The sequence below is a fragment of the Agaricus bisporus genome, assembly GCF_000300575.1.
Source record: "Agaricus bisporus var. bisporus H97 unplaced genomic scaffold AGABI2scaffold_8, whole genome shotgun sequence".
NCBI classification, from domain to species: Eukaryota; Fungi; Basidiomycota; class Agaricomycetes; order Agaricales; family Agaricaceae; genus Agaricus; species Agaricus bisporus.
In genome coordinates, this window is record NW_006267371.1 from 1568729 (window position 1) to 1596396 (window position 27668).

At 46.6% G+C, this 27668-nt stretch overlaps 11 protein-coding genes across 11 annotated transcripts; 7 read left to right on the forward strand and 4 right to left on the reverse strand.

Annotated features, from left to right (window-relative positions):
• Nucleotides 1–544: 544 nt before the first annotated feature.
• Nucleotides 545–1447, reverse strand: AGABI2DRAFT_179825 (hypothetical protein; the record flags this gene model as incomplete). Its single annotated transcript, XM_006463426.1, has 3 exons — nucleotides 545–885; nucleotides 947–1010; nucleotides 1074–1447. 3 exons carry the CDS (start codon nucleotides 1445–1447, stop codon nucleotides 718–720), a joined length of 606 nt encoding a protein of 201 aa, XP_006463489.1. The 3' UTR covers nucleotides 545–717.
• Nucleotides 1448–4304: 2857 nt separating this feature from the next.
• AGABI2DRAFT_137870 (hypothetical protein) lies at nucleotides 4305–5365 on the reverse strand. Its single transcript, XM_006463427.1, has 6 exons — nucleotides 5316–5365; nucleotides 5132–5185; nucleotides 4957–5052; nucleotides 4724–4907; nucleotides 4540–4666; nucleotides 4305–4484 (listed from the first exon to the last, which is right to left on the reverse strand). Exons 2-6 carry the CDS (start codon nucleotides 5153–5155, stop codon nucleotides 4472–4474), a joined length of 444 nt encoding a protein of 147 aa, XP_006463490.1. The 5' UTR covers nucleotides 5156–5185; nucleotides 5316–5365; the 3' UTR covers nucleotides 4305–4471.
• Nucleotides 5366–7545: 2180 nt separating this feature from the next.
• Nucleotides 7546–8728, forward strand: AGABI2DRAFT_194300 (hypothetical protein). Its single transcript, XM_006463428.1, has 2 exons — nucleotides 7546–8263; nucleotides 8315–8728. The coding sequence occupies exons 1-2, from the start codon at nucleotides 8211–8213 to the stop codon at nucleotides 8604–8606; spliced, it is 345 nt and encodes a 114-aa protein (XP_006463491.1). The 5' UTR covers nucleotides 7546–8210; the 3' UTR covers nucleotides 8607–8728.
• AGABI2DRAFT_194301 (hypothetical protein) lies at nucleotides 8720–9867 on the forward strand. The gene has a single exon (XM_006463429.1). The coding sequence runs from the start codon at nucleotides 9162–9164 to the stop codon at nucleotides 9795–9797; it is 636 nt and encodes a 211-aa protein (XP_006463492.1). The 5' UTR covers nucleotides 8720–9161; the 3' UTR covers nucleotides 9798–9867.
• A 1064-nt stretch (nucleotides 9868–10931) lies between these two features.
• AGABI2DRAFT_225328 (hypothetical protein) lies at nucleotides 10932–13237 on the forward strand (the record flags this gene model as incomplete). The annotated part of the gene is made up of 11 exons (XM_006463430.1): nucleotides 10932–10971; nucleotides 11029–11165; nucleotides 11215–11247; nucleotides 11299–11400; nucleotides 11454–11648; nucleotides 11698–11957; nucleotides 12005–12137; nucleotides 12192–12280; nucleotides 12333–12490; nucleotides 12548–12850; nucleotides 12905–13237. The coding sequence occupies 11 exons, from the start codon at nucleotides 10932–10934 to the stop codon at nucleotides 13192–13194; spliced, it is 1740 nt and encodes a 579-aa protein (XP_006463493.1). The 3' UTR covers nucleotides 13195–13237.
• An 804-nt stretch (nucleotides 13238–14041) lies between these two features.
• On the forward strand, nucleotides 14042–16123 carry AGABI2DRAFT_137874 (hypothetical protein). The gene is made up of 10 exons (XM_006463431.1): nucleotides 14042–14139; nucleotides 14202–14462; nucleotides 14517–14549; nucleotides 14610–14666; nucleotides 14721–14868; nucleotides 14934–15127; nucleotides 15234–15397; nucleotides 15457–15536; nucleotides 15588–15681; nucleotides 15735–16123. Exons 2-10 carry the CDS (start codon nucleotides 14324–14326, stop codon nucleotides 15789–15791), a joined length of 966 nt encoding a protein of 321 aa, XP_006463494.1. The 5' UTR covers nucleotides 14042–14139; nucleotides 14202–14323; the 3' UTR covers nucleotides 15792–16123.
• An 84-nt stretch (nucleotides 16124–16207) lies between these two features.
• Nucleotides 16208–17462, reverse strand: AGABI2DRAFT_43698 (hypothetical protein; the record flags this gene model as incomplete). The annotated part of the gene is made up of 9 exons (XM_006462952.1): nucleotides 16208–16318; nucleotides 16380–16538; nucleotides 16598–16665; nucleotides 16721–16748; nucleotides 16867–16919; nucleotides 16986–17070; nucleotides 17127–17153; nucleotides 17205–17278; nucleotides 17363–17462. Coding segments are annotated over 9 exons (705 nt in total), but the record flags the coding sequence as incomplete, so codon positions are not given.
• A 1261-nt stretch (nucleotides 17463–18723) lies between these two features.
• On the forward strand, nucleotides 18724–20802 carry AGABI2DRAFT_194303 (cytochrome P450 benzoate 4-hydroxylase). The gene is made up of 6 exons (XM_006463432.1): nucleotides 18724–18961; nucleotides 19020–19382; nucleotides 19435–19897; nucleotides 19949–20344; nucleotides 20396–20495; nucleotides 20554–20802. The coding sequence occupies exons 1-6, from the start codon at nucleotides 18730–18732 to the stop codon at nucleotides 20623–20625; spliced, it is 1626 nt and encodes a 541-aa protein (XP_006463495.1). The 5' UTR covers nucleotides 18724–18729; the 3' UTR covers nucleotides 20626–20802.
• A 202-nt stretch (nucleotides 20803–21004) lies between these two features.
• AGABI2DRAFT_144790 (hypothetical protein) lies at nucleotides 21005–21964 on the forward strand (the record flags this gene model as incomplete). Its single annotated transcript, XM_006463433.1, has 2 exons — nucleotides 21005–21298; nucleotides 21419–21964. 2 exons carry the CDS (start codon nucleotides 21005–21007, stop codon nucleotides 21962–21964), a joined length of 840 nt encoding a protein of 279 aa, XP_006463496.1.
• A 1508-nt stretch (nucleotides 21965–23472) lies between these two features.
• Nucleotides 23473–24937, forward strand: AGABI2DRAFT_144791 (hypothetical protein; the record flags this gene model as incomplete). The annotated part of the gene is made up of 6 exons (XM_006463434.1): nucleotides 23473–23741; nucleotides 23794–23934; nucleotides 23990–24157; nucleotides 24295–24391; nucleotides 24447–24679; nucleotides 24739–24937. 6 exons carry the CDS (start codon nucleotides 23473–23475, stop codon nucleotides 24935–24937), a joined length of 1107 nt encoding a protein of 368 aa, XP_006463497.1.
• Nucleotides 24938–26228: 1291 nt separating this feature from the next.
• AGABI2DRAFT_194305 (hypothetical protein) lies at nucleotides 26229–27060 on the reverse strand. Its single transcript, XM_006463435.1, has one exon. The coding sequence runs from the start codon at nucleotides 26964–26966 to the stop codon at nucleotides 26328–26330; it is 639 nt and encodes a 212-aa protein (XP_006463498.1). The 5' UTR covers nucleotides 26967–27060; the 3' UTR covers nucleotides 26229–26327.
• Between the last annotated feature and the right edge of the window lie 608 nt (nucleotides 27061–27668).

Consider the following 27668-nt stretch of genomic DNA (forward strand, 5'->3'; position numbering starts at 1 on the left):
AGTATGTGCTCCACGTTGGTCTTCAACGATTCGATCCTGGAAGCAGCAATGGGACACATAAACATATGCCCAGCACGAAAGTTTCTTCCCTGCAACTGGAAGATTTCTCAGACAAAGATTGGGACACATGTAACTTGAACGGAAAAGTAAACGGATTCCCGAGTTTTCTGTTGATGATCACGTACTATCTTATGCCGCCACAGGGAGCCTAAAATTCAGAGATATCAGAGGTCAATCTCTCGTATCGGACGCATATGCTCAATGTTATCGCCAATGATCATGGGAGAGGACCTGCTGTTGGTACCAGATGGTGGCGGTCAGAGCAAGAGAGTCTGAGAATGCAAATAGCAAGGCAGATATTTTTTTACATCACGCTCAGGTGGATATCCAATCAAGTCCAATGGCAAGGGCGAAAAAATAATATAAATAAGCCACGTATATTGAATCAAAGGATGATTGGACTCAGACTGCCAGGTTTTGGCGCCTGACGAGTCGAGTTCGCGATGATCAAAAGATAGTAAGCAGACTGATAATAAATAATCATGGTAAACTACGCTAATAATTGTATATGTCTAATAAATATATCCCGAGATATGCTACACTGCTTTAATATAAGTTAGTGAAATATATAAGACACATCGCATAATAAATAAGTAAGAGGTCGTAGTCGTAGCGAGTGAGTTTGCGAGTCGGCCTATCTATATTATGCAGCCTGAGCTAGTCGATGTTTCGTCCAGAAAGAAGTAGAGTAGTTGCCGTGACAATAGGGTCCAAAAGACCCAATTGAATGGCGTCAGGGATCATTTCGATCGTGATGGTTTGATTTCCTGATCTGGTGACCTTAGCGAGGAACATCGCAGGAGTTCCATTTCCACCAGAGTACAGCTTCAGGAGAAAGGGTGAATATCAACATTACGCGTGTTTGTAACGGCTTAATAGGACCCACATTAATAGATTTGTCGCGAGGAGCCCAAATGTAACGCGTGCCTCTGATTTCCATTGACCTGTAACTATGGGTAAAACACACAAAATCATTGTTAAAAAGGATATGTATACCACTGCACATCACTTACCTATTGTCGGGGGAAACACGCAACCAATTCATGACATTTTGCTTAGCCAACACTCCGCGAATTTCCACGAACGGATGAGCCTGCCACTCTATCAAGGAAATGTTCTTTCCTTCGGCGTTCTTGATCACAGTGTAACCCGGCATATTACTATCAGTCACAATCTGGTAATACACCTGATTTTGTGAACCGATGACACAACAGTTGAAAATATCAGGCTTGAAGCCAGTAAGATAATACGTGATGGTTCTCGAGGGAGGGGGTGGATAGGGAAGTGCACCAAAAACAGAGGGTGCTGGATTACTGTTCCAGAGCGAGCCAGAGGAATGACCCTGGCCAGCCTCCGCCCAGCTACCGAAGGGGTTTTGGTGTTGCATGGCGAGTAAAAGGGGGGAACAAAGAAGTTGAAGAAAAGACGAAGACGAAGAATACAAGCTCGAAAGGTGAAGAAAAAGCGGAAATATGAAGCGTAGAATGGAATGTCGATTTGGCGGCCATCCTTGAGGCTTTTAAACAACCATCCTGTGAGTCAGACTGCCCGGCTTCTTTCCTGGACTTTGTCGCGCGACGCATCAGATCCATCGGAACTTACAGCTAGACTCGAAAGCCAAAACTCACGAGAGAAGAGCTGAAACTGGAGCAAGACGAGGAATACGGGATACAGCCACAGTAAAGCAACTCTCTTTGCCACGTTGATGGTACCGCACGGCGCAAAGGAACATGGGCGAATTGGTTTCAAATCTTATTTGGTTGGTAACCATTTGAGGTCAAATCTCCAAGCGTATGCGGTTCCGCTGCAATGAGTCAATCATAAACAAAGTGTCGCAAAAACCCTGGATTTAATCAAGGCATCTGCTTGTCGCGTCAATTGAGTTCCTGAGCTCAATAAGAATGCGCCCAAGCCGGTCGTCAGTGGGGGTAGATAACACGGTGGTTTTAAACCATCAAACTCTTTTTACGAGTCCTAATCAAGTTGATGGCATCAATTCCCAATACTGCCAGTCCTAACTCAGTTGCTGGCAACTGTCAGTGAGAGGATTAATCAAAAGTTCAATGCCACTGGTCATTGACCCTTGACCTTATCTGTCCAGATACTAATCAGTCCCTCGTTTTCGATACTTGAGGCGTAAGAACAAATGTAAAAAACGACTATTAGCGAAAGTAACTACTCCGTGTAACTGGTCAGTCGATATACAGCGATTGCCTCAGTTGAATATATAAAAAGCGAGACATTTGGCTCTGAGTCGGTAAGAAACCATAGAACTAAACTTATGAGAATACAGAAGTACGAAGGGTTGACCATGAGAGACATTCGAAAAGCTGAGATACCAGCATGACCAGGCCGCCAGGTGTCTTTACCATACAGTCTTTGACTGTACCTTATCGGCTTACGGTGAAACAAGTTCTCGCCTCGGTCGTATACAAAGCTGGTCTTATTCCCGGCCCATAGCCTTAGGACACCGCTAACAACCTATGAGAACTCCCCTCATCATCATCACAAGTAGTAGACTTTGTGATGGGAATTTATGCACAAGTTATCTTTTGTCACACCTCTAACACTTTGGGTGGAGCATCGTAGGGTATCGCGGTATCGAATACGGTTGTCAGGTCCGGCGATGTATGAGTTATATTTATAACTATTTTATTAAACGGCCAATCAATGTGTCTGATCCCGTTATGTTTGTCAGGCTGATCTGCCTGGATCCAGGAAATTTCTTCCTCAGGTGCAGACTGCATTTCTCTGCCTGACTAAATAGTACTGCTCTGAGCCTCAGCGATAATCAGTCTGACAATCGTCAGGCTACCTTCAGTTTTCCGAAGATCATAGACACAACTTGAAGCCGGTGACAGTGGAAACGCGTTTTTCCTATGACACGAGATGATTCAGCTCTGTGATATCATACGAGTTGACTTTGGGTTAATTCTCTTAATTCTCACGGGCCATGGCCGCTACCAGTGCAATACTACACTGGCTTGGATCCCAAATGGGTCGTTTTCCGCTTTTCTGTCCGAACTCCTTTTCAATTTCCTGTCCCGAAATGAATCCGCCTGACGGAACGGACGAATATCTGCCCGCGTTTCACGATCCGGCCTCTCTAAAAGTCCAAAACTTCGGGTCAAAACAAGAGCTCTGCCACAAAATTGTGAAGCGGTCAAACATCTAATCTACCTCTTCACCAGCGCCCTTTTAGATGGTCCTTGACTGCCTCCCCGATGTCCTTAGTCACTAGTATATTAGTGTAATAATTTGGTGAAGTTGACATATTCCTCTGATTGAGGTTGGACTGGATTGGAGGAGGGCAGTGGTAACTTAGAACTTAGAAGATCTTCATGCGCCTGTTCGATGTCGAGCGAGTGCTCGAGGCATAAGACATGGGAACCTTAGAATCTACCTTATACACTCTAACTACGAGACCTATGAGAGAGTCAGTCTCAAAAAAATTGAAAAAGAGGGAGTCAACAAATTGTGTGAAGGAAGAAATAGGAAGTTGTATTTGGTTTCATCGTGAACCAGATAATCAATCAACAGCCAACGGGATTTATGACCGTAGAGCAGTTGGGTCCGAGATCCCCAGTTTGAGACGATCGAAGTTGGAACTTCGCAGTCGGATCAATTCAAAAGCATGAACTTCGACCATATGTATCGGCTGTCCATGCTTCCAGTTCCAGGGTTTAGAGGTGAGATGTTGCGGGCCGTGTGGGCCGCATTGATAGCAGTACCAGTAATAGGGTAAATGTATATTGAGATTGAAAGAATTGTGATGTGATTATGATGTGTCCATGTTCAACATTTACTAATAAAGCTTCTCACCCACACTTGATCCATTCACTAATTATGAAACCTTGCGCGTTGAATTCATTGTCGAGGGTGCCGGCCATGATTGAATATATTCTAAGGAGTAATGTAGCATCTTAATCATAACCGCCCGTCGCACAGATAACGACAGTAAAAAAGATGGTATGTACGAATCATGATCAAACACCGTTACCCTTGATAGGTTTTACATTACAACTTACCATCATGATTAGGCGTCTCAGGTCTAGAAGGCAACATTGGATTTTTGCGTCACATATTTTCGATCCAGCCGGGCAGCGGAGTCAAAATTCCGTCCGAACGGGCGACTGATTCGGACATACATAGAAATTATCCGGGGTCCTGATATGAACGCTTCAATGATTCAATATTCAGTTTTAATACGAGAGGCAGCTTGGAACTCATACGGCAGACATATAGTTGCCCCAACCGTAATACACCATATACAGGGCTTTCACGACAAGATTGAGATTTAGGAATTGTATTACTAAAACATGAATGGAAAAAACAAGGATATGTGTACAGCGTAAACCCGTGCCAACGTTCCGCAGCCTAGAAAGCTGTTTTCCAATGGCGACAGTACTGGCTACATAGCATATCTGGAGAGGGCATCAATATAGGTCTACGATCGCACGAACTGGGTTAATTACTCACTTCCTCGTCCACTCTCGGGCCGTTGCCTCATACCGCGCTCGATCAGTCTTGTACAAATGAGCGATGTCCGGAACCAGAGGATCATCAGGATTAGGGTCGGTCAGCATTGAGCAAATCGAAAGTAGGACTTAAGCAATATGAGTCAGATGGCGATGATGTGGTATGACTATAACTAATGACTGACCCTTCGAGATGGTCAATGCGGGCGACCATTGATCCCTCAGGATATCCAAGCAAATGGAACCATTGGCATTGATATTGGGGTGGTAGATCTTTGTCGTGAAGCTAACTTTGGGGGGCTTGAAAGGATAATCCGTGGGGAATGTTATAGACAGGAAGAAGACGCCTCCAGAGTAGGGTGAATCACCCTGGATAAAAATCAGTCATAAACGACGTGATAAGGCTAGAAACACTTACAGGCCCCATGATGGTCGCCTGCCATTGGAACATATTCTCGCCAGTTGGGCCAGCACTACAAGATGACGGTGGGTCGCGACCGAGGTCATTCAATTCCTGCATCATGATGTTAGCGGTGTGCCCCTGAGCGTATAGCTGCGCGATAAGGCAGTTGCCATCGCGATGGAATACGTACCCTGGTAATGCGACGGAGAGCCATTGCGAATGAGAAAGTGAGAGTGGAAAGCTGCTACGCGACCCAAATCGCACACGATCAAAGGTGATGGTGAACAGATGGCGGGCGATGCGATACCAGGACGATAACGGGCGACAAGAAAGCGTTAAGCGGGGAACAATACAGCAGCGAGATCCATACGTACCTGTCTGCGAAGGGGTAGAAAGGGCAGGCAAAAACCTGGTGGTGGTGGAGGGCTAAGCAAGGAACCCGGTCTTGCACTTGTTTTTGTAAGCTGTGCACGTCACGAGAAGCGCTGACAAATCAATCCGTTTCACAGCCAGAGCACTTTATCTTAGGTCGTATGCCTTGTACCTGTACAAACCCGAGTCCATTCGCTCCGTGGCCTTCCAAATCTCAGTCACTGGTACCAATATGGCGTACTAGTTCATTCAGCTTGAAATGAACAGCCAGCTACCAGTAGAAAACTAGTGTCGCTGTATATCCGAGTCACGCTCTAGAACATGCTGGAACGGCACTGGTCCCGCACTGCTGAACAACAAACAAACGCTTGAAGCCGTTCACATCGGCGCCCATGGAAACGCCCATTATCTTGGTCCCAGCCTCATTGTTCTTTGCATAAATGAGCTTTGAGCGAGAATTTTAGCATACTTATTGCTACTTGCCATAATTCAATGCAGTTCCGAATTCTGATAGATCGATCAACCCAAATCAGTGGTTTCTGCCGACTGTTCTACAGATCTGATTCAATAATAACACAATAACAGCTTGGTCGACCCCATCAACGCTAGAATAGGATTAATTGTTCAACAGCATTTCCGAAGCTTATCCAAAGAAGGGATTTTGTGGTTCCTGGGAAACGATGCGGAGGCAAATGAGACCAGGTAAATGATGGGCACTGCACGAAGGCCCCTCATGGACTGTACCCCGAAAAAGTCCAACGTCCTCGAGCCTACGTTTCATAGAACTACACGAGCGGCGCTAAATGTAGCAAACTAAGCAAACAATAATCTCAGAGTTGAATATTCTAGCATATCTTAATCTGCATCGGTGAGCCGCCCAATATCTATAAAGCAATAAAGCAAAGCAATCTATCAAAAGCTTCCTCAAGCCTCAGGAGCCAATTACACACGGCCCCCGATCGGCAGAAATTGTCTTCAAGATTCTTCCATTTTCCATCGGCAAAAAGCCAGAACAAGAAACTTCACTCTGCGCCGCAAATCACCATTATCGGCTGAAGAGTAAGTATACAAGACCGTTGTTCTTCGTGCGACAACTAAGGGTCAGCCTTCTAAACTGGCTCTCGCAAACACAAATAAAAATTGATGTTTGAAACAGAATCCACTGAGCCATTGCTGTTACTTGAAACACACCTCTGCGCAGAAGCTTATGCACGGAGATTCGGATATTATTTACCTCAGTCTGTGTGTGCCTTAGTACGGGAAATCGATAATCGATACCAAAGCAGAGTCACGCAAAAAGAAATAAGATTTAACATGTCTACGGGAACATTGCGATCGAAGGAACTAATGTGGAAATTGGGGGGGAAAGGGGGAGATTGATATCCTAATAAAGAAACAAGAACAAAAAAAGAACCACAGCGAGGAGCTAAGAACAAAGGAAAGAAGGAAAGAAGGGATCAAATGCGGCACTCGGACATCGGAGAAATGTCACCCAAAAGAGGGTTGATAACCTCCGAAGACCGTCGAGTGCACCACGAGAATTGGGGAAAAAAACTGGAAAAATTATCGTGCGTCGTCAGCCTCATTATCCATGTAAGAATCAAGGTAGATAAAGAAAGTCACGATATGAATCATGTATGCGAATGCAATGCTAAAAAAATCAGAACATCAGCTAGACACTCAAAGTGAAAGTGGCACTCACTGTCGATTGGAAATATAAGATGATTATACTTGATAAGGCCCTAACAGAGCGTTGAGACTACAATATGCAATATAGAGAAAAGAAACTCCCTATGAGTGTCATGAATAGAAATGCTAATAAACCTGACAGTTGCAAAGAGATAGAAAACAAAGGACAACTGCGGAAATTGAGGTCACCTGAAGCCATTCGGGAAATTGAGAGCCGAGACATCAAACCCAAACGCAACGAGCTATAGAAGCCAAGCCAAAACTTGGCAGTAACGGACGAAATGGCACAAACTATTTCCTAAGCTAATCTTCATCCTCATCGTCAATCACAAGTACGCCGGAGGTATCCAGAGAATCGGGCCATCGCATACGTATCCAGGTCTTCGTCTCTTGAGAGTACCATACTTTCGCTTCGTTCCTGATACTTCGGGCAACCTCGTCGATGATCCTAAAGTCGCCATGCATCCAACGACACAGCAAGGAAATTGAGCCACCACACAAAATCGAGACTGTCTGGCGAAACGGAAGACGCCCACCTGATCTTCTGCTGCCATAAATCCGTCACTTGCTTTCTTTCCTTTTTACCAGTGACCGTCATCAGTTCGTCCATAATACGCCTAGTGAATTTTAATTCTTTCTCTAGGAATCGTTGCCGCTCCTCTGTTGATTTCTCCAGCACTCTCTTGAGCTCTAGGATCATCCTGCGTGGTATACCTGGAGGTGGCCTCGGTGCTGAAACCAATGTTAGTGGCGGCGCCACGGCAGCTGGGCTTCCTGCTTTCACAGCCACATTTTGAGCCGTAATGGTATCTGAAATTTGAACTCGATCAGGCTTGTCTTCTCCAAAGCTTGAGGCATCGGCCATAACAGGAGCGGAAGCCAACGTTGAAGAAGCCGAGATTCCAGTAGAAGTCGAAGCAGCCGCCTTACCCGAGCTCAAAATCGACACCGACTCCGCGGCAACCGAAGAAACAGAACTTGACGCCATGGGAAGCTGGAGTTTGATTGATTCGGACGAGTTACCTGGCTGGGGTTGAATTCTTGTGGTAGAACTGAGGGGAGAATGGGGGGGTATATCGCTTGATACAGTCTGAGATTCCAAAGGCTCTGCTACCTCTTTAGGGTCATCCAGGATCGAGTGGGCCGGGGAGATACGAAGAATATTATGCGGTGATTTCTCTTTAGTGAACGAAGGGATAGTAGGGTGGATGGGAGGTGTGGTAGCGTCACTTGAAATCATATCCGTCAACTGGGGTTTCGCAGGTAATGTTGCAGGAAGAGGGTAAGAACTTGGCCCTGACGAGTGTCTCATAGGAGTCGTGGATTCAGAACTTTTCCAGGCGGTCTGGCCGAAGCGGGAGTCTGATTTTCCCAGCGGGGCGATCCTACTGGTTGTAGTGGTGATATGGCTGGATGAAGATAGCGGTGGCTTTTGCAATGGTTTGGCTCTCGCAGGTAGAAGCGGCGAAGTGGATGCCAATGGTAGCTTCGAAACCGAACTAGGACCCGGGACGGCATTCGTGGAGAAAGTGCCGCCGGTTGAAGTAGATGTACCTGAAGCGTTTCGTTGGTTTCGATCTAGAATGAACACAGGCACCGTTTGAGCATTCAGGCAACGGAGAGTACTCTTATTCCTCCCATTTTTCCTCTCCTCCTCTCCTCCAACCTTCTCCATTTCAAAGCGTCCTCTCCAGTCATGAGGCAGTGTTTTCATCCTCCTTTCTCTCTCCAGCCACCCAATCTCTCTTTGCTCCCATTTTAAGATCTCTTCCTCAGTAGATGCGCCTCTGACAACCTCAGCCAAATTTTCGAGAAACCCCATCCGATCCGCCATTTTCTGCAGCTCAACTCTCGGTTCATCCATTGGCACCTGTTGCTGAACCTGGCACAGCTTCAGCATCTTGTCAGACTGCTCAGTCAGGACCTTTACTACGACTGATTCATCCACTGACAGGGCCAACATCTCCTTGATTTCTGTAACCATTTTCTTCGACGACTTCCAACTTATCATCAATTGCCTCTCCTTCACCACGTCAGGTCTATACCAATATGCCGTTATAACGTCCTCCCTTGCTTTAGATTCTCCACTTATACCGATGGTACGAGATCCATTCTCATCTACTCCCAACTTCGGACTGGACCAAGCGTTAATGGCGTGAATGGGTAGTTCGAACATGATAAACGCTCTCCGCGGTCCAAGTAGAATTAGCTTCGGCAGCGACCCACAAGCTTTCAGACACCAGCTTTGTATCCAAACTTTAGAGCAGGTACATTTCGGAAGGTTTTCCAAAACAAGTGTTCGATCAAGGTCGGGAGTGAAAGATCCTGACCCCACGCCAGATGGGGCAGGAAGCATCAAAGATGAAATTATTGGAAATACACCATGTATATCGCGAAAATCAGGTTTTCCGATAGGAATGTACGCTGGAGCGGTCATCGAAATATCGGTGGTGGGACGAAGTGTAAACGGTCTTTGGCGAGAGATGGAAGCCCCTTCGTTTGAATGCGGTGGTCGCGCGGGCAGGTTTTCCGTAATGGTATCGTCTGATTTGGTAGACGTCTTTGGAGGAGGAATACGGGGTCTTGGTTCTGGTTTGACGGATGATTTTGGACGCGAGAGTTTAGGTTGCTGCTTCCCTGATGTTGTCGGCTTTGGTGGCAGAGGTATGCCCATTGGCGGGATAGGAGTTGATGACGCGGCGAGTCCGTTCATGGACATAGACATTGCCCAAAGCATTGGATCAAAGTCCATGTTCATGACAGGGAATGGTTCCTGCATCATTGACACGAATTGACTGGGAAACTGATCCGGAGAGGCTACGGGAAACGAAAGAGGTATAGGGTCGAATTGATAAGAGGTAGATGACATAGAAGAGGGTAGCGTTGTAGAATCGGAGAATCGTGATTGCTTCGGGACGAGCCGCGGTGCATCCGGACGTGGGGTGGGTCCTGGAGCACAAGAGAGATTCGGGATGGACGTAGAGGACGATGCCTGAGGGGTGGCGGGTGGAGGGCGATCTGGCAATGCAATAGGTTCATTATTTGGTTTGTGACTATGCTTGGGTCTCTTCGTGGGCGGGCCAACTTGGCTTTGTGATATCTTTTTCGGTTGGTTTAGAAGTGGCCGCTTTGTTTCAGTCTCGCTATTAACGCCGTCCACCGTGATATCAACGATGATACTGGCAGAGTCGAGCTGACCTCCGGCGAGATAGGAGCCACCATTCACATGCGATGATGTAGTTACTCGCTTACGTTTCCTATGTTGTCGTAGATCTAGGAGAAAGCACTGTCACCCGGTGTCCGAAAACTAGCGAAAGCATTGTACCTTGACGATACTTTCTGAGATTTTGAGCAGACGATTGGGAAAGATTCAGACGCGCTTTGTTCGAAAGGATAGTACCGGGACGTGGCGAGAGTCGGAGGGTAAATTCGGAGTCATCTCGATGGGCGAGGTGGGACGAAGGAAAATCGATGAGTTCTGACACGACCTCGGATTCAGAGTCGTCATCTAAGAGGATTGGCGAATCCTGTGTGCCCAGCCCAGAGACAATCATCGAGCGTAATCAAGAAGGACCTGGGACTTTCAGACATAGACTGCTTTAATAGACCTCAACCATGTGACGTAGGTCACAGCCACACAAAAACGGAATCAATAGGGAAAACATGTCGGCGGTTTTGTTTTGCTGCAAAGCTGCAGCCTCGCCATTCCGTTTTTGCCATCCCATCATCCAGCAGCCATGACAAAGTATATCCTCGTATCAGGCGGTGTCGTCAGTGGCATTGGAAAGGGTGTAATTGGTGCGGACAGCCACAAATGATTTACCATGCTCCGATAATTACAACTCAATCTATCGTATCCAGCTTCATCTACGGGTCTCTTGCTGAAAACAACGGGACTCAAGGTCACTGCTATTAAGATCGACCCTTATATGAATATTGATGCAGGAACCATGAGACCCACTGAGCATGGTGAGCAGTAAGCTGCCACAACTGGAGATTTAGACGTAATAGAGCCGCTTTATTAAGGCGAGGTTTATGTCCTCAACGATGGAGGAGAAGTTGATCTAGATCTGGGTAACTATGAACGGTATTTGGATGTCACGTTGTCCCGAGACAACAATATCACAACTGGGAAAATTTATCGGGAGGTCATTGATAAAGAGGTTTGCCCTCGTTCACTGCGGGTATGAGACGGAAACTTACATTTTATAGCGGAAAGGAGAATACCTAGGAAAAACTGTTCAAGTATGGATACATTCGACGCGTGTCTCGGGGTCTAATCACCTCTACGTTTAGATCGTACCCCACGTCACAAATGCAATTCAAGATTGGATCGAACGAGTCTCAAAGATTCCCGTAGACGACACTGACGAGGAACCTGATGTCTGTATAGTGGAGGTAAGGAATCCGCACCACGTCGGTTTTCTTAAGTCTATCTGAAAGTACAACAGCTAGGGGGAACCGTTGGAGACATTGAATCCGCACCATTTATCGAAGCCATGCGCCAATTTCAATTTCGCGTGGGATACGAAAACTTTGCCTTGATACACGTCTCGCTGGTACCGGATATGCACGGGGAGCAAAAAACAAAACCCACGCAGACCACCGTCCATTCCCTTAGAGGGCTCGGTTTACTTCCTGATCTTGTACGTCAACTTTCCCGCAGCTGAATATATTGATTGATCACGCAACTAGATTGCATGCCGGCTCATAGTACCACAACCCCTCAACGCCGCCACAAAAGACAAAATATCTATGTTTTGTCATGTCAGCTCCGAGCAAGTGTTTGGGGTTCATGACGTATCATCCGTTTATCACGTCCCGCTCTTGCTTCATTCACAAGGGATCGTGCAATATCTAAAAAAACGTCTGCGCCTTGACAAGCTCGTTATCCCGGAGGCGATGATTACAAAGGGCAAGTCCCTAGAAAAGCGGTGGAGAGAGATGACTGCTGGGTGAGTTTGTCCCGAGAAGCTCGACACTGTCTTACAGCTCTCAACAGCCAAGAACGTCTCTTTGATTCCGTATCCATTGCCCTTGTTGGCAAATACACAGACCTAAAAGACTCGTATATGTCCGTTATAAAATCATTAGAACATTCCGCCTTCAGGGTGCATAGAAAACTAATTATCCATGTTCGTCTTTTAATTTCTTTTTTGCATGCTTCTTGCGCTGAGAACTGGATCCAGTGGGTAGAATCATCGGATCTAGAGCCTGAGATACAGGAATCGAATCCTGCAAAATACCATGATGCGTGGCGCGCGGTTGTTGGTGCTAGGTAATGCATGCTCTCATCTTTTCTAAAGGCGTTTCAAGTCTAAGGCGTCTAGTGGTATCCTTGTTCCCGGAGGTTTCGGAACTCGCGGAAATGAGGGTATGATCCTTGCCATCAAGTATGCTCGCGAGCAAAAGATACCATTCCTTGGCATCTGTTTTGGTTTCCAGCTCGCAGTTATCGAGTGGGCACGTAGCGTCTTGGAGGTTTCAGGTAGGAAATGCCGCATATCCCTTGGAGCCTCTTCCCCTGACAAATATGTGTATTCAGGAGCTACATCCGCTGAATTCGATTCCAACGCTGAACATCCCATAATCATTTTCATGCCCGAAATATCTCGTACTCATATGGGTGGAACTATGCGTCTCGGCCTCCGTCCTACCGTCTTTGATCCTGATTGTGAAAGTTGGTCAAAGGTTAGGAAGCTGTATGGTGGTGTGGGCAAGATCTGGGAACGTCATAGGCATCGTTATGAAGTCAACCCTCAGTTTGTCGATCAACTACAACAGAGTGGTCTGTCGTTCGTTGGGAAAGATGAAAAGGGAGAGAGGATGCAGGTTCTTGAACTCAAAGGTCGGTTTTTTCTTAAGACTTACACTTGAGGCTATATCCTCATTCGGAATCTAGATCATCCGTATTTTGTTGGACTTCAGGCTCACCCCGAGTTCTGTACCCGTCCATTGAATCCATCACCCGCGTTCCTTGGGTTCATTGCAGCCTCGTCAGGCCAAACAGTTTTTGAAGAACAGCTTCAATATCAATTGGCGAATTTTAAACCTCCTCATCCGGATCATGCGATGGTAAGTGAGGAAGTTCTGAGGGGTGAAACTGAAAAGACTAGAATGGTAAATGGGGTACCTGGAGATATACATATGGAGGAACGTGTGATACAAGTTGTTAATAGTGACCGTGATTAGATGCTCGTCCGAAGTAGATTTAAGTCGTATAGCTCATCTATGGGAACCTACTCTAGCTTTTGTTATGTAGTTAGAGCATTGTATATACTTAAGTACATGCGTCTCATTCGATCTCGCTCCCAGTTGAATGAAGAAAACAACTTATGCACGATTCAATGGGGGTGATATCATGATCGCAAGTAGTATCATATATCATCCTCGGAGACTTACTGCCAAATCACAAAATAATATGCATTCGCATGATCTGGCACCCTAGTATCTTTATTCCTTCCCGTGGTATATCTCAGCCAGAAATAACCGTCCCTGATGTATTAGTATTGTGCATCCATTGCACCACCTCGTGCACTTTTAGGAGTTAAACTATCGGAAGCTGCTTTCTCAAATGTATTTGAAATCTATTATGTATAAACACATTGCCTGCTTGTGCCGTTGCAATGCCGATACACCATTCACTATAGGCTAGTCGGCGAGCAAACGCCTAATTTTGACCCTTTTATTCGCATTTGATTTGTGTTTCACCGCCCCCGGGCCACTCGGGCGTTCTCAGGTTGCGGTTGATTTTGATAACCGAGGCGTCCTTTCAGCCACCACTAGGAACTATCGCCTTTCATTGGTGCATTCACTATAGATCTCCTGTTGCAACTTGCAACCCATCGGGCTCTCGGGTAATCACTGTAAACAAGCGCCGAGTCGGGCTGATCGGCGATCGCAGGCACCGCACAATCAAAATTGAGCATCATCAAGGCTTAGTAAGCATCCCCACACAACCGTCATCCATTCTAATTTTATCACGACTACCTCGAGCGCATATTGCTCGGCTTTGAACGTAAAAGGTCGGATGCCGCGGCGAATCCGAGCGCTGTGGGGCCACAACGAGCGCTAATATTGTTTAACTTTGGCACGAGACTTGTGCTGTTCGCCATTGGCTGATGTTTTTTCGATTCGGTGAGTCGAATGCTACATATAAGCTCGAGAAGCTCGAGAAGCTTCCTAACCAGCATCTCCAGTTCACGTGCAGGCTCGACTGGGGAGCCTTATCAATCACGGATTGCGTTCCCATTCGCCACGCCGCTCTTTCATCCCCCCGCATACAATTGTAAAACTTCCTTTCTCCACTTCACGAACAGTCATGGCCGCTATGACTAGAGAAGTTTCAAGTCAATCCGACATTGGCAAGATGAAGACCGAACCAAATGGCGCATACAAGCGCCTTGAAGCTTCTTTCCGCGATGTCATCGCTGCCGGATCCAAGTTTGAGCCCGAAGCTGGTGTGGTGTGATCACTCGCCAATATATGTCGATACTGATGATGCTCATTGACAGACCGGTATCATCTTTACATCTGTTATGCTTGTCGTACGTGAAATTCATGACCAATGTCACTGTTACGATGCCTGACTAGTTCTGCCTCATCAGCTTGGGCTACTAGGACTCTTATTATGCGCAAACTCAAAGGTCTTGAGAGCATAATTTGTAGGTTCCTACCATGTATCATATCCCAGCTCCCATTAAAAATTTCTTTGACAGCTGTCACAGTTGTATCTCCTCGAATGGGGTCTGATGGGTGGGCTTTCGCCAACGCCGACGACTATCCCGGTGCTGAGGTTGATCCAATCCATAACGTTAAACACATCAAAGAAATCTACCTCAAAATTTCCCCAGAATATAGCGGAAGGTGAGCCCCGTTCTCGGGTTTCTCGTATTTTTCAGTCACGGTTACTGACCTTGACGCGCCTGCAGATTCACGGTTCCACTTCTTTATGACAAGAAACTCGACACGATTGTGAACAACGAATCGTCTGAAATTATTCGCATGTTCAATTCAGCCTTTAACCACCTTCTTCCCGCCGATAAAGCTGCCCTTGACTTTTATCCTGAGAAGCTTCGATCCGATATTGATGAAGTTAACAGCTGGGTTTACCCCGACATCAACAGTAAGTTTGCCTATTTTCTGTGTGCACCGCGCGGAAGATATATGCATCTGCTTTGCCTGGACCCGTATGAATTCTCATTTACGTCTTTCGTATCCGTTCATTGCAGACGGCGTCTACAAGGCAGGATTCGCAGCCACTCAGGAACCTTACACCAAGGCTGTCCATGAGCTCTTCAAAGCCCTGGACAAAGCTGAGGGCATGCTCAAAGGCAGAGATTACCTCGTAGGCAATCAACTCACCGAGGCTGATGTTCGCCTCTGGGTCACCACTGTCAGTATTTTCCTCTCCTGGAATTCAAACCTCTTTATCTATTAATTTCGAATTATCAGGTACGGTTTGATCCTGTCTACGTTGGCCATTTTAAGTGTAATATCTCTACTATTCGTGGTGGCTACCCCAACATCAACCGGTGAGAATGCCTTTTGTGATCGCAAGACAGAGACTAATATTAAAAACTTAGTTGGATGCGTAAGCTCTATTGGAACAATGATGCCTTCCAATCATCCACAAATTTCGACCACATCAAAACTCACTACTACTGGTCTCACGCTCATGTAAGTTGATATTTGATATCGTCAGCATAAATTTAACTATTCCATCCACGTAGATCAATCCGACCAGAATTGTACCGGAAGGACCCGTTCCTGTCATCGAGCCTCTGTAAAAGCTTCCGTATGTCCAAAGATTTGATCGTAATCATAGTATAAGAATTGTAAGCTTGTCCGTCTACGTAAATGAATGAATGAAAGTTACAAAAGGAAAATGAGTTCGTCGTAAAAGATGGGAAATACATTAAAGCAAGAGTGCAGCACCAAATGCGAGGCCAACGCTGATGGTTATCACCAACCTGTCAAGCCCATCATTTGAACCCCAGGCACCAGAGTCTGACTTGCTCGCTGGGGCAACAGCCACAGTTGAAGTTGCGGTGGCGCGGGCGGACGAGTCCTTTGTAGGGAATGATGTTAGTGGGGCTGGGCTACTAGCGGAGGGGACTGTCGAGGCCCGGGTGGACGCTACTACCTGGCTGTTGGATCCAGTCGAACCGATACTCGAGGTACTTGTGGGTAATACAGCATTGACATCCCCGATAGTAGAGGTTGTCATACAATTTGAGCTAGAGGGGGCTGGGTGGGGCGGAGGCGTCGCGGGTTGTCCTTGGAAGAACGTTGAGGAGCCGTAAACACCCATAGGCTAAAAGAGCACATATCAATTCATTTCGAGATATACTTTAAATAAGAAAACCGAGGGTTACCTCTCCAGTGTCGGCTTGGCAAGTATCGAAGCCTGAGTCGTAATTACCGGGCATATTCCACATGCAACCCATGACATCGTAGATGTGTTGACAGAGTTGAGCTGCGTTAGGACCGGGCTTGCAAGCTCGGAAACAAAACTCCGAGTCTGACATGAAGTTCTAAGCGCAAATCGCGATCAGATATATAGCCGAAGATTGGCGTCAGGGAAATCGCTCACTGTCCACTCTGGGATTTGTTCGAGTTCACCAAAGGCACTTGAAAATACTAAGCCTCCGATGGGGTTGCCTGTCGTGGTTTGGTGAGACCTGTGTCGTATAAGAGAGAGGAATTGTTGACCCACCGTTTCCGTCCGCCCCGTGGGGGTCGAGCTAAGACGAAATAGAAGATTACACCTCACCCAAAGAAAGTAATTGAGATTCGTACCTCACCCTACGAAAAACGAATATAATCATTCAGCTCAAATGCACTCAGAAGTTGCTTATAGACACCTACACCGAAATCGCCTTTGGGAACATTGAGTTGAGTCAAATCACCGAACCCTGTAATATATTACATCGATTAGTTCGGGTTACCATACGTCTAGATTTGATACTATTAATGCTAACCGGTTACTTGAACGAAATCGGGCGTTTGAATGAAATGAGCACCCTTAATTGCTCCTGGAGGGATGAGACGGGTTCCGTGGTTGCTCTAAACATGACCATTATCAGCCACCCATTGACTACTATTGATACGACGGCTCATACCTTGGTGCACCAGGCCACTTCAATTCTCTGTTTCAACAAAGTTGAGAGCCTTGAACGATATCATCAAATCAGCCATACCTCAGTATTACCAATCACAGAATCTGCGCCGGGCTCGGGAGGTGCATAAAGACAAAAATCGTCAACGGAGTTAACTAGCAGATGCATCATTCAGTTCCAAAGAAAGACACGCTGATGATGAAAAAATAAAATGATTGAAAAAATGCGGAGCTACTCACGGAAAGAGTTTTGGCATGTAGAGTTGGGGCTAGATTGTGTACCACATTGATTGGTACCAGTTTGCCCAGACTGTGTTTTATCTGGTGCATTATCGGGGAGGAGCGCCGAGTAAGCGGTAGTGGCGAGGTAGCCGGAAATTAGAAGCAGAGTTTGGAAATTACGAGTCATCATGAGCGTAGGCGACGGGAAAGAGTAGCAGATCAAGGTGATTTTTTGGTTTTTTTCTTGGGCAGTATCACAGAATAAGGAGAATGAGGATAGGAGAAAAGAGAAACGAAGACATTTATGGGCTGTGGTCAGTCAACTTTTTATACACAGCTACTCGGGCACCGCAAGGGAGTGTCAGGGTTTTCTTTGAAACACTTAACCACCGTTCCCGCAGAGTTCCCATAAAGGCAGAAGAGTATCATCCTTCAAGGGAGTTTTTGCCCGTTCTCCTTCGTAGGCGGAAACAAACCTGTGACATAAATCATGCATCAATGCATCATGTGCCACCGCAAGACTAAAAATAGCCGAGTCTCGACGATCATTGCGCAAGTTAATCTGAGGACAGAATCTCGCTGCTCCTATGCGCATCAGTCTAGGTCTTTTCCTGTTATCGTGATACTCGACCGTAGATGACTTACATCTAGGGCGGCTCGACAAGTTCGAGGAGAATACATTACAAGGGCCAGCCCGTCGTTATGCGGAGACCATAGAATTTGCGACTGACCACGTTAATTTGAATGTTGGCAGGGGTGCAATGTCCAACATTCAATCAGTCTTGAATTTGGCCAAATTTAAAGTCGGTCACTGTCCTTTCCTAATCTCTCTCATGTTCCTGAATGAAGCCTGTGTGTCGTCGATGAAAGAGCTTGCAGTCGGCGATCTTTGACGCGCTGCTCGTGACATTTGGAACCGAAAAAATGTGCTCCTGTGCTCTTGCGATTGCACCACCTCGTTGAGTCTGCTTTATTTTAGAATCAAATGGCTGGCTGATGCTATCTGTGGCGCATACCCGATGCTCATACTACTGAAATAGGCTCCTCGCGTATCTCATCTGTGGCATAGAACACTTGATTGATGTACGATATTCGAATGAAGTTTGGATGGTGTGTTTGAGGATCCAAAACCATTGCGCACCGTGAAGGTAGGTCGAAGAAGCTAAAACTCATCGTCAGAGGACGTGAAAATGGGGTTAGACCCGGGGTTGGGCGTGTACGAAAGCCGACGTCCGAAGCAGGTGGCTGCGATTTTCCAAAAATATCCAGGTTAAAGCGTCGGATATCTACATCCAGGCAAAGTCCGACTCATACGAGATAGATTTGTGTAGGTACATAAGGCCAGCGAAGAGCCTCTCTGAATTCATCAACATTCCTTCCTCATCATGATCATAGAGACCTTCAAAAACTTCGTGGCACAGGCCGACACCACCACCTTGGCCTGCGCCATCCCGGCTGCAGTCGTTCTGTTCCATGTTATACCATGGCTCACCGACTCTCATTCTCTTCGTAAATACCCAGGCCCCTTCTTTGCCAAATTTTCCGATTTCTGGCTGGCATTTACCTCCCGGGGAGGACGCCGCTCCGAAATCATTCACGATTACCACAAGAAATTTGGTGTGTGAAACTTTGAACTCGTCATATTCGATTCGACCAACTTACCATCAATTCCCAGGCCCGGTTGTTCGTATCGCTCCCAACCACGTTTCGATCAGCGACCCAGACGCACTTAACGCCGTCTATGGACACGGTACCGGAACTCTCAAATCCGAATTCTACGATGCCTTCGTCGCTATGGATCGTGGTCTCTTCAACGTTAGAGATCGTCATGACCACACCCGTAAACGCAAAGTCATCTCCCACATTTTCGCTCAGAAGAGCGTGGTTGCTTTTGAACCCAAGATAGCTATCTATGTTACTCAATTGTTGAACCAGTGGGATCGTCTCTACGACATGGCCGTCAAGGGTGGGTCTGGCAATGAAGGTGAAGGCGGTTGGAAAGGAAAGGACGGCAAGCTCTATCTCGATATCCTTCCTTGTAAGTTGATTCCTTCATTTTTTGAGCCGTAGCGCTAACTCTCATAACACAGGGATGAACTATCTTGCCTTTGATACAATTGGTGATCTTGCTTTCGGTGAACCATTTGGTATGCTTGCCGCAGCGAAGGATATGGCCGTTGTCCCCAAGGATCAACAGAGCGCGATGAACTCCTATGGAAAGGAAACTAAAGAAGAAGACATCCTTACTGTCCCCGTCATCGAAGCCTTCAACAACCGTGGTGAATTCAATTTGGTTATGGGTTCCCTCCCCCTTCATTGGCGCCCTCTCGCCCGTCGTCTTCCCGGTCTTGCCCAAGGTTCCCGTGACTTTAAGACCGTTGCTGGTATAGCCGTTGCCGCCGCTTCGAAGCGCCTGTCCTCTTCGACTGATCGTATTGATCTGATGAGCAAGCTCCAGAACAGTCGCGATTCCAACGGTAACCCCATGAGTCGTGAAGAAATGACTGCCGAGGCTCTTACTCTTTTGGTTGCTGGCTCCGATACCAGTTCTAAGTAAGATATCGCAATTGGTTATTCTTATTGCACAACCTTACGTCTTTCTAGCGCGTGTGCTGCCTTCTTATACCACGTTGCCGCCAACCCTTCTGTCCAGGACAAGCTTCACCAGGAACTTGATGAACAACTAGGCACTGAGGACGAACTGGTCGCCACTGCTGAGCAAATTAAACGACTTACCTACCTAGAGGCTTGCATCAACGAGGCTCTTCGTATCCAATCTGTATCTGGTATTGGTCTCCCCCGCGTCGTTCCTGAAGGTGGTTTGGAAGTCTTGGGCAATTTCTTCCCTGAGGGGACTGTCCTCTCCGTACCTAGCTACTCGGTTCACCGTGACACCAAATCCTGGGGTGATGACACTGAAACTTATAGGCCCGAGCGATGGTTTGAACGCGATCAAGCCGCCATGAACAAGGCATTTAACCCCTACTCCGTTGGGCCTCGGTACGCCTTGAGTTATTTTTGCGTAGAACTGACGTAATTCGGATTGGTTAGCTCTTGTGTTGGTCGTAACCTTGCTGCTATGGAACTCTCAATCATCCTCGCTTCAATCATGCGTCGCTACGAGTTTGTACTGAAGGACGAGGATAAACCGGTGAGTTTCGATGCGTACCGAATGATATTGATTAGATTTAATTAATCCTTCGTTACAGTTGGTAATCAGTGAAGGATTTTTGAGGAAACCGCTTTCGGTCGACCTCGGCATCAAGCGTAGAGACGTTTAGGCAGTTCTCTGTCCTATGGGAGGCCAACATGTATTTGTGGCAAGTCAGTCAATAGAGCATCAGTAAATAGAGCATCAATTGCAGCATTCTCAACAATTCAATAATCAATGTAGCACGTAATATATAGCATTAGAGATTCGAGGTCGGCGATGAGCAAGTCATAGTAATACATAAGTCTCACATACTTGTACTTTATATGAGAGGAAAGCAATAATTAGTGTCAGGGGTTGATGTGATGTGATATTCCGATCAGGTGTTCAGGTGTTCTAACCACGCTTGGAAGCAAATGCCAAAGGGTCATCCCATGCATAAACCCTTCCTCCACCTCTCCCTGCACTCTGAGTTTCCTCGTCCTTAGGCCACCTTTCAACCTGCGATCATGTCCGATTCAGACGTCCCCACCAAATCCCCCATCGGTTCTCCCCCGCTTATTCTTGCCTGCCTTGCCATAGGCATATTCTCTGCTGCCCTGATATCCGTTTTTGGTTGGCGACGGGTGCGATTTACGAATGATGGCGGGAGTCGCGGTATTTTGGGTCGACCTGAACTCGACCCTTGGAGCAATCTGAGAGAGAGGCCAGGGATAGGTGAAAAACCCATTATGTGGGAAGTGTGGACGGATCGGAATGCAAAGATAAATAACATGGGGTATGGTTGTTGGCGTCTTGTCATGGTAGGCTGGCTTCTTTCAATTCATCCAATTTGGCTTCACGCTTCTTCTTACCCTCCTATTTCGCCCTTTGTAATTCAAAGTGACTACAGTACTGACGTTTCCGTGCTATTTCTTATACAGCCTCTTGCACTTCATTGCAGTCCTCCAGAACCTTCAAATCACGAGTCCGCTACGGAAGTGAACCCCCCTTCTTTACCAACAGCCTCACTTCCTACAACAGCACGCCGAAGACCGTTCCGGGGCTTTGCATTTCGTTCTCTCCTTCCGCTACATCGTCAGACTGTCACTCTCGACCCCTTGCTTCCTGTAGAAGCCGCTGAATATAAAGAAGAAGAAGAAGACAGCGGAATGGCGGAGGCGGCAGAAAAGAAGCAAACGCAAGTTGCTATTATAATTGAAATGCCATCTTTGGCATCATCCCGACGCCGACACGATCACCCCTTTCTCGGAAGTCCTGAACATCAAAAACACCAAAGCTACTACTCTGCTCTCTCAAAGTCGGAAACGCTGGTCGAGGCGCACGACAAGGTGAAAGATGATTGTTTAGAGTCTGGGTTTGAGGAGGGCGAACATGAGTATTGCATTGGTGTTCATATTTGTCCTTGGACTATCTCAACGAAACTAAAGGAAGACAAAGAGGCTTCACGGACGATGGAAAATCGTTGATCTAATATCCTTCCAAAGGTTTCTTTAGATCTACTAAGCTCGTTGTATTATTCATTTGTGTATCTCAGGATTTTTTTGTGGCATTGCGGGGGGGGGTACGAAATCCATCGGAGCACTGGTCCCATACAGGGTCAATCCTTGAACCACTTATAACACTTCCATTCCAAACTTGTATTCTTTTGTTTCGCTCGCCATTCTGCCATGAATGTTCTTTGGATTGCCCGCGTATCGACTGTAAGCTATTTTCACTTAGAGGATATACAAAATTCAATCCCCATTGTCTCTTTCGCACTTGGTGTAGGTCATTTGAGTCATTGCTATTCACGTATAGTTAGCCTCTGTTACAGTAGGAGGCGGTAATTGTTTTCTGCAATTTTCAAAACTTCTTAAGATAGCCAAATTCATGAGTTCTCCTTTTAGCTTCTTCTGAATTTCTCTTTCTCAGCTAGGGCAGCATTTAATCCAGCCCAGTTCTAATCGATATATATTGAACTTGCTTGAACTCTCGCACGCAGCGCGACGAATCCTAGTCAAAGATGATCGACAGATTCGATCCGTCAATACAAGATTTGAGAGATCGCCCTGATATTCGCTTCCACTGGTTGCATTTTTGAAATTTAAACTTGAGCCAATCCCAATCTGAATCTATCTTGTAAGATCTTCCGTGATCAATCGATCGATGTTTGCCAGTGAGTCATTTCCAAACTTCACAATCCTTAAGAGTCTTGGCATGCCAGTGGTCCTGCCAGTGGCCCCCGCACCTTCATGCATCATGACCCAGGTGGCCAGCGACATTCCTATCGCGAACTCCCCTCGTGTTTGGTTTATACCAAAGGGGACATTCGAAAAGACATACTTCGGTTGTATTACGTGGCCTACAGATTGATACAAATCTCGGGGGCTGTTGCCCTGTATCTTTAACAAATCGTGCCGACTGCCAGTGGTTTGCAATTGGTTTGCAATGGGTCCGCGCCAGATCTGCGTCAGATCCCCGTTTAAACATTCAAGGGCTCGCTCAGGGATACTATTTCAAACTACCAGAGGGTCGGAAAGTGGCCATCGAGGCCGCAGTACATACCGAGAAGTTCTCTTCGGGTCTGATGAGTCCAAGTGGGGACCATTTCTCTTTGAGTAGACTACAAGGAACCTCGGAGGTTGTCGCTTGCCTTTGTGCAGAGAGTCCAATGCATATCTACAGTTGGATTTCACACACCGTGATGCGTCGGATGTGCGGCGGGCCAGGGACGAGGTTACTTCCTACCTTCGCTGCTACTACTATCGTCACCCTCGCCTTAACTAAACAATAACGTTACGCTACGGTGCGCGATCCGGGAGGGCGCGACTTGACGCGACGGTGACTATTATCGTATCGGATACGCCGTACGATGCATCTCCCTCGGAAAGAGCGCGTATAAAGGGCGACTCTGAGTTCATCGTATTCCCCACCCCCCTTCCTTCCTTTCTTTTTTTCTGCGGCCACTTGTACTTCTTTCATTCTATTGTGTATCATGAGTTACGCTCAGCTTAAACAAGGGCCTGCTTCCTTCATCCTTCCCGACCTCGTTCAACTTTACAAGCTCGCTTATCATCCCGCTGGAGACGATGTTGCAAAGCAGTCTGCCCAATGGCTGGATGCTGGTTGTCCTGGCCTCAATTCAAAGCAACGACGTGCTTTGTATGGACTTCAGGTTGGAGAACTCACTGCGTTCTGTTATAACACCGTGGATACGGGGCGGCTACGCATTGTTTCTGATTTCATGAACTATCTATTCCACTTGTGTGTCGTATATTCTTTCTTTTTTATAATCGAGTCTCATTATGCTATGTAGGGATAAAATCAGCGATGGATTGATGACACGCGAGACGGACGTTCTTGCAAATGCTGTTATGAATGCTTTCCGTTACCCCGATTCTTTTACTCCAACAGAAGATTGCCCCAAGGAGCTCAACCCAGCAAAAGTTGCCAGAGAGTACGTCTTCTTCCTTCACTGATTTCAAAAAGATTCTAATCACCTACTTTGATAGTTTCTGGTCTCGCTGTGTCAAAGATTGCGGTCCGGGTGCCCAGGCTCGATTCAAGGAGACGATGGGCTTGTTCTTTGCCGCGGTAAATATCGAAGCCAAAGCCCGCGATAGCAACAAGATACCAGATCTCGAATCTTACATTAAAGTTAACCGAGACACATCAGGCAAGTGATATGATAAGGTTCTTCACCTGTGAATAATTTCTTCCACTTTGGTACAGGCTGCAAACCCTGCTGGGCCCTGATTGAGTAAGTCTACGCCTCAGAAGAATCTATCATGATTTAATTTATGCGATCTTGCTTTAGATATGCTCTCGGAATTGATCTCCCTGACTTTGTCGCTGAGGACTTGGTTATCCAGTCTCTCAACGAGTACGCCATCGACCTGGTCACTTGGACTAATGTAAGCGGCGACTCTGTCATTGGAAATAAGGCGACGACTAAAGTCAGACTCTCAGGACATTTTCTCTTACAACGTCGAGCAAGCTCGCGGAGATACGCACAATATGGTTGACATTCTAATGAAGTACCACAATCATACCCTCGAGAGTGCGATGGACTATGTTGGAAAATTGTGTTCTGAAACTATGAATAACTTTGAGCGACGAAAGAGTCAGGTTCCTTCTTGGGGCCCCGAGATCGATGACATGGTTGCGCGTTATATCCAAGGCCTCCGGAATTTCACCGTCGGGTATGTCAATACCTTGTGTGGTGATATGGTGACGCCAGCGTACTGATGTTTAGTTCTAGGTCTCTTCACTGGAGTTTCCAGACTCATCATTACTTCGGTGATCATGGCAAGATTGTTAAGAAACAAAGGCTTGTACACTGGCTTCTCCCTTCGAAAACCAACATCAATGTCATTCGACTGCTTATCAATCGCTTTAACCGTTCCCTATCCTCAATGACTCCCTTACTACCTTTCAAGATCGACCATATTAGTTTCTGATAATTTCCGAAAAATCTTTTCCTTTCTTTGCAATGCCTCACGATGTAGCCTCCCATTTTTATTTTATTGTATTTTCTCTACTGATGTTTCCGACATTCCGCTAATGTATCATCCATCCTTTGAGATATTCGAATTCGACACTAACGATAATGACACTTTACCTATGGTAGATTACAACAATGACAATTTTCACTAGTTGACAAAACGTGGCATGAATTCAAGTGCTTAATTTTCAAATAGAATGGACAGTCTTGCATTGAATTTTGCGTTCTCTTCCACTTCGATACTGCAGGAATGACTTCTGCTGAGCACTAGCTTCGAGCGTGGTTAGTAAGGACACCAAAAAAAAGAACAAGTCTCGCTCTCGGTATATTTATGCATTGGGTTCGCTTCTCACGTACATTTCAAGCATAAGAGCATTCAAGCACAGGATCTACAACCGCTTTCCACAAACATGCGGCACGGAGGGCCAGGGTCACCGTTAATTGATACAAGCGTACTCAAACTTCATGCCATCATCATTGCCGTGAGTACCAAGACAAGAGCGTCATGCTACGATTCTATTTAACCCCGGATGCTAAGTAATAGGGCAATGCCCCACAGAATCCACCACCGAGGCTATACATTAAAGATGTAACATAAGTGCTCATGCGTTTGAAGGGGCAAGTATTCAATGATGTATGAAACAGACATATATATAGCTACACCTATTAAGGAATGATGTACATGTAACGTCAGGAAATGAAGAAGAATTATCAGCGGATTTGTGGAGATCTACATGTCCTACATTAATTCATAGAAAAACGGATGGAGGAGAGATTGAAGAGTAGAGACTCGGAAATAGAGCAAAAATGGATGATATTAGAACCCAGCAGGGATGGACGATACGGCAATCTATTTCTATCCAAGCGCTAGTCCCGAGTAAGCTTGAACACAGCTGACCTCATACGGAGGAAAGATAATAAAAAAAGTGGAATGAAGTCTAGCGAAGCTTGAGGACTATTGACATAGTAAACAGGATCGGTCACTGAGGGGACGAGTACTATGTCAAAGGCCAACACAACCACACGTGGTAGGATACCATGCACAGGGTCAAGGCCCAATTACGGGGCCGGCAATGAGGTGGCGGTGCGGTTGTCGCCAACGATAAGTTTCACAGATGATTGACGATCTTTAGAACTGATTGGCGTGAGAGAGAAAGAAGTATTCCAGGGAGCATTGGATGATGGCGGATAATGACCACGACATGAGTGCAGACACAATCGTGCATAAAGTGAGTGCGGAGATGCACAGTTTGATCGACGGACAAGACCGAAATGTTGAAATCGGAGGGCCTGGAGACAGTCATATGCAGCCTTGGCGAATAGAAAAAAATGAGAATGGGGAAGCTTTAAAAGCTATCCCGACCCTTCAACGTAAGTCTGACAGTGTATTTCTTGCCAGGCTCAACATCCATCCCCGCGAACCTCGTGAATTTCATCATCTCATCCCCTTTCGACAATCCCGTAGTCCGCGGCGCTCTGTTGGATCTATCGACATTGGCAGTCCTCTTGTCGAGCGCAATCTCCATGCGCAATGAGTTCTTGCCTCTCGACTCGTCGCCTTTGCCAGGGCGGCGGAAGTGGTCGTAGAGGGCCATGAAAATCTCCGCAATCGTAACTCCGGTATTTGTCTGAGCTTTAACGATCAACTCATAATTCTCCTGCATCGAATATCTGATTCTTAAAGACTGGACAGCCGGCTCGGTAGCTGACGCATTCCAGTCATCCGCACGGAGGTGTTCATGAGTGTCAAGAGTCTCGACATATTGGGCATAACGCGGTTCATCGCAAATGTCCCAAAAAATATGATAGTTGAAGTGATTATAGATGCGTTCCGGCGACCGTGTCAGAAGCGGATGGAGCTTGATTTTAGGCTCCGCCGTGAGAGGTAGGGAATCGTCAGAGGAATCAGAAGCATAGTCCGAAGACAAAGAGGAACGAGGGGAAGCTGAGTCGACAAGAAAAGACACGTGCGGGGCAGAGCGCATCTTATCGGGGACGATGTACAGAACGTAGTGGGTGTGGTTAGCAAAAGAGGGAGGAACGAGGAAGAACGGATTTCTGATTAGGCGGTCTTGCGTTCTTTTAAATAAGCCCGGAGTACCGATTCCTCGGATGGACATGTGGTTGCGTTCCATGCCTATGCTTCGGAGTCATGCTGAAGAGTGCATTGGATTATGGGTGAATTATGGGCTACTGCATACATAGCCCACCTTGAAAAAGGAGACGTGACGTCGTTGTAACACCAGACGAGAAAGCGATCGCCGATAATTATTTTCGCTTTGTTGACGCTCGCACAGTGTGTCAGGACACTTTTGTCACTAGGGCGGGAGATAAGACTATTGTAGGCTATAATAGCCATTCTCGATTGATCGGGGAAGCAACGGGGCGAATGAATCGCAGAAACCGCAGTCGTCCATAGTCCCAACCATCTGTGCAGAGATATTATGGGCATGAGGAGAATGGAATATGGGCTGATGCTCGACGGGCAGAAAGTGGAGCAATTCAGGGTTTGATGTCAAGGATGTACAGGATACGAGTTCTTGATGGCCCTGATTACAAAGAGGCTGAATACGAAATGAACAATAGTGTGAGTAGAGAAAACCAAAGAAATTTGGCCAGTACCTCCGGTTCGTCTCTCTGAGAGCCGAACGCGGTCGCGATGCAGAAGAGAGCCCACTCTTACTTGA

Excerpts from the sequence above, each read along its gene's own strand:
- AGABI2DRAFT_137870 (XM_006463427.1), bottom strand. The coding sequence starts at position 5,155 with ATGGCTCTCCGTCGCATTACCAGG. Across the intron at positions 5,053-5,131 it reads CTCTCCGTCGCATTACCAGG|GAATTGAATGACCTCGGTCG; the intron begins GTACGTATTCCA and ends ATCATGATGCAG. Across the intron at positions 4,908-4,956 it reads AGGCGACCATCATGGGGCCT|GGTGATTCACCCTACTCTGG; the intron begins GTAAGTGTTTCT and ends ATTTTTATCCAG.
- AGABI2DRAFT_194300 (XM_006463428.1), top strand. The coding sequence starts at position 8,211 with ATGGGAGGTGTGGTAGCGTCACTTGAAATCATATCCGTCAACTGGGGT. Across the intron at positions 8,264-8,314 it reads TCCGTCAACTGGGGTTTCGC|AGGAGTCGTGGATTCAGAAC; the intron begins AGGTAATGTTGC and ends CGAGTGTCTCAT.
- AGABI2DRAFT_194301 (XM_006463429.1), top strand. The coding sequence starts at position 9,162 with ATGGGTAGTTCGAACATGATAAACGCTCTCCGCGGTCCAAGTAGAATT.
- AGABI2DRAFT_137874 (XM_006463431.1), top strand. The coding sequence starts at position 14,324 with ATGGCCGCTATGACTAGAGAAGTTTCAAGTCAATCCGACATTGGCAAG. Across the intron at positions 15,128-15,233 it reads GGTTTACCCCGACATCAACA|ACGGCGTCTACAAGGCAGGA; the intron begins GTAAGTTTGCCT and ends CGTTCATTGCAG. Across the intron at positions 15,398-15,456 it reads TTCGCCTCTGGGTCACCACT|GTACGGTTTGATCCTGTCTA; the intron begins GTCAGTATTTTC and ends TCGAATTATCAG.
- AGABI2DRAFT_194303 (XM_006463432.1), top strand. The coding sequence starts at position 18,730 with ATGATCATAGAGACCTTCAAAAACTTCGTGGCACAGGCCGACACCACC. Across the intron at positions 19,898-19,948 it reads GGCTCCGATACCAGTTCTAA|CGCGTGTGCTGCCTTCTTAT; the intron begins GTAAGATATCGC and ends ACGTCTTTCTAG. Across the intron at positions 20,496-20,553 it reads TGAAGGACGAGGATAAACCG|TTGGTAATCAGTGAAGGATT; the intron begins GTGAGTTTCGAT and ends CCTTCGTTACAG.
- AGABI2DRAFT_194305 (XM_006463435.1), bottom strand. The coding sequence starts at position 26,966 with ATGCGCTCTGCCCCGCACGTGTCTTTTCTTGTCGACTCAGCTTCCCCT.